Source organism: Suncus etruscus, chromosome 13, assembly GCF_024139225.1.
Source record: "Suncus etruscus isolate mSunEtr1 chromosome 13, mSunEtr1.pri.cur, whole genome shotgun sequence".
Taxonomy (NCBI): domain Eukaryota; kingdom Metazoa; phylum Chordata; class Mammalia; order Eulipotyphla; family Soricidae; genus Suncus; species Suncus etruscus.
In genome coordinates this window covers 31,592,305-31,604,325 of record NC_064860.1, presented here as the reverse complement: position 1 = coordinate 31,604,325, position 12,021 = coordinate 31,592,305, and the positions used below count along the sequence as shown (strand labels likewise).

Sequence of the window (12,021 nt, the reverse complement as noted above, 5' to 3'; positions counted from 1 at the left end):
TTCACTAAGTGTTCTAGTGATCACCTATAAAGGTCTCATATTGAGAATAAAGGGAACCATCATCCACAGGGACAACTGGTGGTTTTTTTTTTGTTGTTGTTGTTTTTTGTTTTTTGGGCCACACCCGGCGGTGCTCAGGGGTTACTCCTGGCTGTCTGCTCAGAAATAGCTCCTGGCAGGCACAGGGGACCATATGGGACACCGAGATTCGAACCAACCACCTTTGGTCCTGGATTGGCTGCTTGCAAGGCAAACACCGCTGTGCTATCTCTCCGGGCCCGCGGGACAACTGGTTTTAAAAAACATCAAATCCTGGAGACTGAAGAGACAGCTCAAAGGGCTGTACACTATCAAACCCATGACCTGGGCTTGGTTTGATGTAAACACTAAATAATTTCCATAGCACTTTGGAGAAAAACCAAACCAAATAAAAAACATTATCAAAACAAAAATTTAAGACCACTTACCTGAATGAGAGTTTCCATTGAGCTTCCCTCCAAAGCATTTTGATCATGAATCCCAAAAAGGTAAGCACTAGTGTAAGTCAGACAACTGCCTAGCAAGGTTACAATGTTCAGATTTGGACTGGACATCTTCACAATCCTAGAGGGAAGTGAGACAATAAGTGATGAGCCTTTATTCTGGGAGTGGTCAGAGCTTTTCTACATGTATAAGTGTTGGGATTTTAGAGATAAGAGCCTCTGGGAAGAAAAGCATTTAAAATCCTGGAAAAAAAACAGTTTATTAAAATTCATTTTCCAAAAAGAACTAATTTAAATGAAAATAATGTATTCAGATTATTCCCGAGTAGTCAGGTCTGGGCTAATACTTCTATGGAATTCTCAGAATGGGTGGAGACAGTTTCCCTTTTCTACATGAATATCCAACCTATACCAACTGATTGAAAGTTCAGCTCCTCAACTGAACTCAAATAGTATGAACAGTTGAATCCTCTTAGGTATACTGAACTATGGGGCTAAAAACTCTGGAAATATTTTCAGAATGAAATTGGGTTGAACCCTCCCCTTCCCTCCCTACCACTGGAAAACCCAACAGACTGTCCACACCGACCATATTCCCAGCAGAAAACAACCCACCAAGCTCCAAAAGAAAATAATGGTTGCCAATACTTCCTAGGTAGTCTAATCCGGGCTGATTAGACTGTGAAATTCTGTGAAATTCTCAGAATGGGTGAATTCTCAGATTTCTCTTTTTGCATGAACCACAGTAGCCCAGCACCACTCCCTACACTCTTCAACAGAAATGGCTCAGCTCCCATAGGCCCCCTGGGCTGACCACTTAGTTTAGGGGACTGAGACACCCCCTCATGCCAGACGGGTCTTCAGGGCCATGCCTGGTTAATCGGGCCCTGGGGGAAGGGAAGGGGAGAGAAATTCCTCTCCTGTGAATACACAAACTACAGAGGCAGGGGCTGCTCCCAGAAGACTCCACAGGCCAGTTCTTCTGTTTCTTTTCAGCTGCTAATGTTGGGGGCTCTGGGCAGGACAGCTAGCCATAGGCCCCCTGGGCTGACCACTTAGTCCAAGGGACTGAGATCCCCCCCATCCCAGACTGGTCTTCAGGGCCACGTCTGGTAAATCGGGCCATGGGGGGAGGGTGGGGGAGAGAAATTCCTCTCCTAAGCACACTGGACCCCATTCAGGAGTTCTTTTCTTACTAGCATTCATTTTCAAAAGCGCGCGTGCCCGCACCACATATACTTTTTAACAACACCCAAAAATATTCTTAATTCTCGACTGTTTCTAGGGAAAAAATATAGAGTTCCCTAGATTTGGAGGGTAATATTCATATAGGTCTCTAAAATCAGTGTATATGTAGACTTGACTTTCTATACAGTGGTCCTCTCTGACTGCCAAGCTTAATCCATAAACAACTCATCTATACAATGTATATAGCCCCTCTGATATATTTCCCCTCCCCCACACCAGAGCCCCTTCTACTCCTTCATCTCCCAATCTGGATTTGTTATCTTACCCTTAATTAACCGCTTACCCTTAGTTCTTTAATTTGTTAGGCACCAAGAACGACCTCCTGCCCCAATAGATTCTGCCCTTTCGCACACCCCTACAAAGCTCATTATTACTCCTTAACTCTCTCACCCCAATCATCAGTACCCCACATTCATCCTTTTTAACTTCAGTATTGCACAGTCCTAATCACAGACCAAAGTTGTGCATTGAATTTAACAACCCCCAACTATTTCAAGACATAAAATGGACATATATCTTTTGAATATTTTTTTTTTTGGTTTTTTGGGTCACACCCGTTTAACGCTCAGGGGTTACTCCTGGCTATGTGCTCAGAAATCGCCCCTGGCTTGGGGGGACCATATGGGACGCCGGGGGATCGAACCGTGGTCCTTCCTTGGCTAGCGCTTGCAAGGCAGACACCTTACCTCCAGCGCCACCTACCCGGCCCCATCTTTTGAATATTTTATGTGTATTTTCTTTAGCAGCTTTAACACTTTCTAAATATTCTTTTACCGTGACAATTCTACCCACTGTTTATCTTGTCTTCTCTTTGTTAGCTGTTCAATAAGGATTTTTGGTGGAAGAGTCCCTCAGTTTAATCCTTATGATTGAACCATGTCATGGGGATTGTTGGACTTGTTCTTATGGCCCCCATATGCACCAAGAACGTCACGTGGCATTATTCCTTGTTTGCATACGCACATTAAAATGGGAAAATACTTTACATACAAATAAGTTCTTATCTAATAGAGATTGGAACACACAAATCTCGTAGTGCAATGAGACCTTACACCTTGAACATTGATATAATGACCTGGCACAGGCCTCAAAAGAATGGGCATCCTCCATTCACCCCTGAACCAGGGAAACTATATATGAAACATCCAAGGTTTTTTATAACAACACCTGGAAGCAATCCTCTACCAGGGAAGACCCTACCACTGCTCTGACATCGACCTGCTCAAAAGAGACTTCCCTTAACACTAAGAAGACTTGACAACAATAACAACCTGCTTACAGGACAGGGTTCTCTGCATTGCCCTTTAATTGTGAGGTGAAACGAGGGGACACTTTGCACCATCCTTACTGCAATGTAGGATATGCAGATTCCAGGATCTTTAATACAGAAACATGATACCAACAACAGAGACTGTGTGAAAAATAAAAGTATTGGCACTACAGACAATGACCTGGATTGGACAATCTAGTTTGCCTGGAGCCTAGAGTTGATCTTATGCCAGGAAACCTCAGGGGTAGGGTCTCCTTGTATTTAGGCCAAGGCTTTTCCTTTCCATGTCCCCCATATTTTGGTGAGCCTATGCAAACAATAATTGCCACTCTAACACCGTTTTTACTGTGCTTCTTTGACTCTAATCCTTAAGAAAAGCAACCCACTTAAACTTTTGAGGTTAACTTAAACTAATATGCATGTGCATGGAAATGTAAAAAAGTACTTTGCCTTCAATGTTTAAGGAGTTAATATAAGTTTTATGGCTTTAGATTGCTTTGTGTGCTGCTAAGAAATATTATGTACTACAATCTGGGGACTTGAGGGACAAAGTAATTGTACATGGGTTCTGTTTTATTTTTCTTAATGTTCTTTAACTGTAAGTTCAAAATTAAGGTGTCAGCAGGCAGATTTCTTCTGAGAACTCTGTTTTTGGGTGATTGTCCTTCCACTGTAACTTTACCTTGTCCTCTTTCTTTGCATCTTTGTTCTCATAATTAAAAATAAAAAATTTAAAAAAAAGAAATGGCTCAGCTGTGCAATATAACCTTATCAAATAAAATTATTGGTTTTATATCTGTAGAACCCTCAACATTTTATAGAAGTTTCAGCCCAGTAATATAACTGAAAAGCCAATGGGAAAGTTACATAGAAATCTACCAAATAGTAACAAGGAAGGCTCAACTAACACTAAGCACAACCCAATAAATTCTTAGACAATGACTTTTTAGTAATACAATGGAGATACATAACAATTACTTCAAATTGGGGTCAGAGAGATAGCATGGAAGTAGGGCATTCTCCTTGCATGCAGAAGAATAGTGATTTGAATCCCAGCACTCCATATGGTACCCTGAGCCTGCCGGAAGTGATTTCTAAGCGCAGAGCCAGGAGTAACCTCTCTGTAACCTCTCTGGTTACAAAACAAAAACAAAAAAAAAAAAAAAACAAAAAAATCCAATTATTTCAAATTAACACTTGCTGACCTAAGTTTCGATAATTTTACTTGCCTCTGTATTATAACAAGCAATTATAAAGTAAAATTTTTGTTTTTAAAAGGAGGCAGGCTACGGTAATGGGTGAAAAATTGGAGACACTGGTGAAAAGGTCACACTTTGGTGGGACTAGTGTTTGAATATTTAATGTCTGAAATGACTATATTATGAACAACTTGGTAAATCACAGTATTATAACAAAAAGCAGATGAAAAAGGAACTAACTTTGTGACTTAAAGATGGCAAACAGTCTAAAAACAGTTAGATCAGGTAAGAGACTTCTTTTGCACTATTTATGGTTGCTAAGAAACTGTTCAGCCTCTTGAGTAAAAAAAAATCACTGATTGATACAGCGCCATAGAGATTATGCTAAAGACATGTAAGGCCCAGGTTTGATACCCAGTACTTCATGGTTTCTTCTACCCTAATACTCCCCAGCTGTGGTACAAAAGCAAACAAAGAAACATAGAAAACAAAGAGGAGCCAGAGCAATATATAGTACAGTGTGAGGCATTTGCCTAGCACTTGGCTGACCAGGATTCTATCCTTGGCATCCCATATGGTCCCCCAGGCATAGCCAGGAATGATCCCTAAACAGAGCCAGGAGTAACCCTGAGCACCACAGGTGTGGGCCCCCCACCAAAAAAAAATCAAAACAAAACAAAAAAAGAAACTAACAAGAGATAAATTTTGTGCACTTTAGAAATAAGCTGTATGGTAAACTATTGGGAGGGTGGGAGAGGTTGAGAATTGTTGTCCTTAAATGCCTTACTCAGACAAACTAGTTTGCCTGGAGCCTAGAGTCAGTCCTGTGCCAGGAAACTTCAGGGGTCGGGTCTCCTTGTATTTAGACCATAATTTTTCTTTCCATGCCCCTTATGTTTTGGTGGGCCTATGCAAACAAATGCCACTTTAATACCATTTTTTACTATGTTCCCTTGACTCCAATCCTTAAGAAAAACAACCCACTAAAACTTTTGAGGTTAACTTAAACTAGTAAGCATGTGCATGGAACTAGATAAATGTACTTTGCCCTCAATGTTTAAGGAGTTACATAAGTCTAATGTCTTTAGATTATATTGTGTGCTGCTAAGAAATAGTATGTACTACAACTGGGGATTTGATGGACAAAGTAATTGTATTGTACATGGGTTCAGTTTTGTTTTTCTTAATGTTCAAGGCTGGGATATCATCGATGGGACTACCGAGAATTCTGTTTATGGGTGATTGGGCTTCCACTGTAACTTTACCTTGTCCTCTTTCTTTGCATCTTTGTTGTCATAATTAAAATTAAAAAAAGAAAAAAGAAAAAAAAAAGAAAAAAATTTAAGTGGGGAAAAAAAATGCCTTACTCAATACATAAGTTGTTGGGTTATTTTGTTTTGGTTTTGTTTTTGTTTTTGGGCCACACCCGGTTACGCTCAGGGGTTACTCCTGGCTATGCACGTAGAAGTCGCTCCTGACTTGGGGGACCATATGGAACGCAGGGGGATCGAACCGCGGTCCGTCCTAGGCTAGCGCTGGCAAGCAGACACCTAACCTCTAGCGCCACCACACCAGCCCCCATATGTTGTTTTTAACTCTCTACTTGACTGGCCAGAATGAAAGAGGAAGCAGGAATTAAAAGACATTTCAGAAGTCTTTCAGACATTTAAAATACAGGGACAGAACATTTGAGGTGAGAGAGATGAATGAACAATCAGAGATTCAAACTTTGGGCACTATCAGAGTGGATCAAGTCAGCACAAATGTACGGCTGGCTTACCCAGACTTCCTCTGGATATGAGTGAAGGCAATTAAATAGTACAAGTAACTAGCACCAATAAAGAGATATTTTTGTTTTAAATGTTATTTATTTATTTTTGTTTCTTGGGGGGCCACACCCAGTCATGCTCAGGGGTTACTCCTGGCAATGTGTTAAGAAATTGCTCCTGGTTTGGGGGACCATATGGGACACCGGGGGATTGAACCACGGTCCATCCTAGGTTAGTGCGTGCAAGGAAAACACCCTATGGCTGTGCCACCATGCCAGCCCCTAAATTTTAGATTAAATCATCTGAAATACAGTTACAAATCCCCCTCCTCCGTCAGTCACAATTTTTGATGGTTGAATTTCAGCCATACAATGTTTCAATACCCATACATTCACTAGTGTACACTTTCTTGCACTGATATCCCAGTTTCCCCCTTCTGTCCCTTCCACCCCCACTCCAACTTGCACTTATGGGAGATATTCTCTCTCTCTCCTCCCATTTTTTTCCTTTTAGGCACTGTGGTTTTCAATAGGTAGCATGCATATCATTATCACTTTCAGCACCCATTTTTTGTCCAGAGTGATCATTTTCAACTACCATTGTCATAATAGTTCCCTCTCTATCTTAACTACTCACCACCCCTCTTTGCAGTAAGCTTTCTAACACGCACCAGTCCTGCTGGTCCTCTTTTCTATTGTCTTTTGGTATTATTCTTATATTTTTTTTAATATCTTGCAAATGAGTGTGATCATTCTATGTTCCTCTAACTCATTTAATACAGAATGATATACTTAATTTCTATCCATGTATAACCATATTTGAAAACTTTATATTTTCTAACAGTTGCATGGTATTATTCCATTGTGTAGATCGTTTCTTTATTCACTCATCTGTTCTTGGGCACTTGGATTGTTTCTATATTTTGGCTATCATGAATAGTGCTGCAAAGAACATAGAAGTGCAGATGCCTTTTCTACATTGTGTTTTTGGGTCCCAGGATATATTCCCAGGAGCCATAATAGCATGCATCATAATGTCCATTGTGATGTCACAACCATGAATTATGAACTCACAGTGGTGCACATCAGATAGGAACAGAGCTTTCATAACAATGAATTATGACCTAAAAGTGATGGTGCACCATAATGTTCATTGTGATGCCACAACCGTGACTTATGACCTGATAATGGTATGCATCATAATGCCAAGAATTATAAACTCATGTTGATTGTGCATCATAATGTCCATTGTGGTGTTCACCAAAATGTGCAGTCATGAATTATCACAAACTTGAATGATGACCTCATAGTGATGTGCATCATAAAGGACTCTCTGAAGTCAAAACTATGTACTATGACCTCATATAGGTGTGCATCAAAATGCCCATTATGATGTCACAATTAATAATGACTTCACAGTGGTGACCTCACAGCATCATATTGTCCAATGGTGAATTATGATCTCATAGTAGTAGCACATCTTAGTCTATTGTGACATCAACCATGACATATGACCTCATAGTGGTATGCATCACAATGTCATTATGAAGTCATTTACTGCATATTAAAATACATTGTGACATCACAATACTTAGTGAAGTAACGAACTTAAATTATGACCTCACAGTGGTGTGCAAGTTAATGCACATTATAACATCAGAACGGTGAATTATGTCCTTATAGTAAACATTGGAAAATACATTGTGAAGTCACAATTCTGAAATATGATTTTGTAGTATTTGCTTCATAATGTTTATAATGATATCACAAACTTGAATTATGATCTCAGAGAGATGCATCAAAATGTCCACTGTGAGGTCATACTAATGTCATACTAATATGCACCATAAATTCCTTGTGATGTCACAATGCTTAATGGCTTCATAGTGGTGTACATCATAAGATCCACTGTGACATCACAATTATGAAATATGACCTCACAGATGGGTGCTAATAATGTCCATGGTGAATTATGATCTCATAGAATTGACACTTGATTCACTGTGACATCACAACTGTGACATATGACTGCCCTCAGTGTGGAACGCATCATAATGTCCCTTGTGAAGAATCATGAATTATGACCTCATTGTGGTGCACATCATATTTTCCATTGTGATGTCATACTGGTGGCTCATTTTAGTGTCCATAATATAGTACCTCATAATCATGGTACATCACAAAGGATTCAGTGACATCAAAACCATTACTTATGACCTCACAGAGGTGCAGAGGTGCACATCAAAATGTCCATTGTGATGCCATAATTATGAATTATGCTGGTGCATTATAATGTCTATTGTGACTCAATATAGAGAAAATAAAAGAGGGGCAGGAGATATAGCATGGAGGTAGGGTGTTTGCCTTGCATGCAGGAGGACGGTGGTTCGAATCCCGGCATCCATCCAGGCCTGCCAGGAGCGATTTCTGAGCGTAGAGCAAGGAGTGACCCCTGATTGCTGCCTAGTGTGACTTAAACCAAGAAAAAGAAAAAAGAAAAAGAAAAAAAATATCCATCTCTCTCATAAAAGTCTGTGCCATGTGATATTAGTATGACTACCCCAGTCTTTTTAGGGAAGTTATTTTGCTTAAATTATTGTCCTTCAACCTTTGAGTCTATTTTTGCTCTAAGTATTCAGATGTGTTTCTTGGAAGCAGAAAAATTTTGGGTTCAATTTTTGGATTCATTTTTTCACTCATCGAACTGGTGCATTTAGTTTATTAACCTTGAGAGAAATGATTATCACGAGATTTTTTTTGGTCATTTTTTGTAGAAGGTTTGTGTTTGTGGGGATTGTCTTGCCTTAATAAATGTCATAAACAGCTAAAACAATCCTTGGGAAAAGATAGGAGGCAATAGTCAAAACAGCATGGTATTTGAACAAAGTAAATGCTCATATCAATGGAATAAACTTGAGTATTCAGAGACTGACCCCCCCAGACATACAATCAATTGATCTCTATTAAAGGGGCAAAAAAATACAAAGTGGAGCAAGGAAAGTCCCCTCAAAAAGTGGTATTAGAATAACTGATAAACTACATGAAAATAAGTAATCTTAGACCTTTAATACCATGCACAAAGGTCAAAAATAGATTAAAGTTCTTGATATCAGACCTGCAAACAGAGGGACATAGAGGAAAACAGGCAAAACACTCCATGACATTGAGACTTAAGGCATCTTTAAGGAAGAAACATCAAAGGGCTATGCAAGTGGAAGCAGAAATAAACAAATTACATTAGGCTGAGAAGCTTCTGCACTTCAAAGGAAACATTGACTAAGATACAAAAGTTACTCACAGAATGGAAGAAACTATCACCCAATATCCATATAATAAGGGGTTAATATCTAAGATATACAAGGCACTGACAGAACAAGAAAAATAACATCTAACCCCACTAATACGGAGTAGAAATAGAGATTTTCTCAAAGAAGAAATACAGATGGCCAAAAAGCACATGAAAAAAATAAAAACAATGAGGTATCATTTCACGCCTGGTACACATTATAAAGAATAAGAATATTCAGTGCTGGAGTGGATGCGAGGAGAAGGTGGGAATGCCTTCTAGTCTAGTCTTTCTGAAAACAATATAGATATTCCTCAAAAAAAAATCTGGAAATTTAGCTTCTATATTATCTAGGAACACAAAACCAAAATACAAAAATTCCCTCTGTATTTCTATGTTCATCTTAGCACTATTTACAATAGCCAGAATCTGGAAACAATCAAGGTGCTTGAGAACAGGTGATTGGCTAAAGAAAATGTAGTATATCCACACCATGGAATACAATACAGTGTTTCAGAAAAATGAAAATGCTGTGTAAAATGAGTCAGAGGGAAAGGGATAAACATAAATCATCTATGGGATATAAGAAATATAAATGACAGTATGATAATTATATCCATAATCAACAGAGCTGAGGATCAGGAGGACCAGTCTATGGAAGGAAGCTTGTCACAAAGAGCAGTAAGTGCAGTTAGAGCAGAGAAGTGTTTACTATGACAATGATGGTTGGAATTGATCACTCTAGACAAGAAATGGGTGCTGAAAGGGGATAAAGTGACATACATGGCACCTATTCATTAAACCCCCCCAAAAAGTGCAAATCACAGTGTCAAATAAAGAGAAGGAAAATCTCAGGAACTGATACAACTTTAATTTTTCAGTAGACATGTTACGCCCTTATATAATGTATATATGTATACATTATATTATATACTCATGTATATAGTATATACTTACGTATATAAGGACAGACTGATTCCTGGTAATAGCTGGGTCTAATGGTTCAGTGCTCAAGGCCTAGGGCTTGGTAGTGCTAGGTAGAGGTATGTAGTACCAGGAATTGAACTCGGGCCTTACACATTCTAGGAACTAGCTCTGCTCCTTGGAGAAAAATACCCAGCCCTTATGTTTCTTTGATTATTTTAGCTTTAGTGAAAAATAAGAAAAAAATTAATGGAAGATTATTTACTTATTTTGTCTGACCAAGGGTCACTGAAAGGTGTGTGTGATTGCCATTTCAGCAGGTTAATTGTGTGTGGCTGGAGAATGTTTTTACTAGTTTGAAAGAAATTCAATCATCAAAGTCTTTTACTGAACATAGAGGAAGATTACATATGCTTAGTATTTTAATCAACCACAAACACAATTTTACAAAGCAAAAATAATACCAACAACAGTTAATCTAGTTTATCTGTTTCATTAATGAAAAGAGAAAGAGCCTAGACTAGATTTCTTGCAGTATGAAATAAGTAGGATTTTTATAGATGTTCTTTATCTTTCTCATTGTCTCATTATCTGCCTCATTTTTTTCTTTTGAAAATTACTTCATTTTATTTGAAAGAAAAAGTCATGTTCTTTTCCCAACTGTACCAGGTATAGAAATTTGTCTGATAGAGTCCCAGATAAGAAAAGTTGCATATGCAAAGATCCACTCTAAAATACTAATTGTAGTAATAAAGAATGCAAATGAAACTTTAAATAGCAGTGGTCAATACTGTTTTCATGGAAATTTAAATTTGTAAATTATAGAAGAGGCAAATTACCATATTTGTTCATCAAATTAGCAAAACAAATTTAAATATTGTTCAATGTTCAAAATCTGGCTTAGCACAGTTTGACATTATATACTGCCTCCACATTTATTGTCAATGGAAGGCAAGAGCTTTCTTGATTTTCTATTCTTAAGGCCTTGATACATATAATTAAGTTATGTCTACAACTGCAGAACCTTTATAATCCTGGATTATCATTTCAGCAGTGAGAGTTTGGAGTATGAGAATTTGTCAAGTGGTCAGAAACCCAGGGCCTCAGAGTCATTATTATGTATTGGGTCCTACTGTACCCAGAAAGCTACTAAGTGGCTCAGCTATTTTAGGAGAACACAAGGGAATTTCTTAAAACTCCTACCATTTCAAAAATGAACCTCTTTTAACACAGAGACACCAAAGCAACCTTTTTTGGTTGTTTATTTTGTTTTGGGGTCACACCTGGCAATATTTAGGGTTTACTATTGGCTCCACACTTGGAGATCACTTCTGACTCAGAGGACCATAAGGGTATTAGATGAAACTTGGATCAGACACATGCAAAGCAAGTAGCCCTGAATCAGCTTTTGATTCTCCGCACTTTGCTTCCCTTCTCAGCATGATGCTGATGGAAATCTAAAGAAAACTGGAAGAAAAGATCATAACAGGATACTTATGAAGCTTTTTGTTTTCCATTCTCAGTTTCTAAGAAAGTGGGAGTATCTTGGGTATATGTATAGACCCATATGCATGCATGCATGTGACCCTGAGTGTACGTGCACTCACTCACTCACACACATACACACACACACTTGCTTGTCTCCAATGAAATCAGACCACTTGAAAGATTCCTTTTCATTGGTTGAATTCTTCCTGGAGGAAATGCTTTGTTTAATTTACAGCTTACATCATATATAGAAAGCATGTAGGCCCTGTGATATGATGACAGCCTTTGTCAGACAGTTGATGGATGAGACCTCATCTTCCTGACCACACAGTTAAGGACTCTCAGCTGACATCTGC

General features: G+C 38.6%; 1 protein-coding gene across 2 annotated transcripts in view; it reads right to left on the bottom strand.

The window, feature by feature from the left end:
* The window catches only part of GPR156 (G protein-coupled receptor 156), an 87,000-nt gene that overhangs the window by 24,079 nt on the left and 50,900 nt on the right, over positions 1 to 12,021 (bottom strand). For both annotated transcript variants that reach the window (XM_049785888.1, XM_049785889.1), the window contains exon 3: positions 468 to 603. In XM_049785888.1, coding sequence (XP_049641845.1) covers positions 468 to 603 — 136 coding nt within the window. The remainder of the gene's footprint in view (positions 1 to 467; positions 604 to 12,021) is intronic.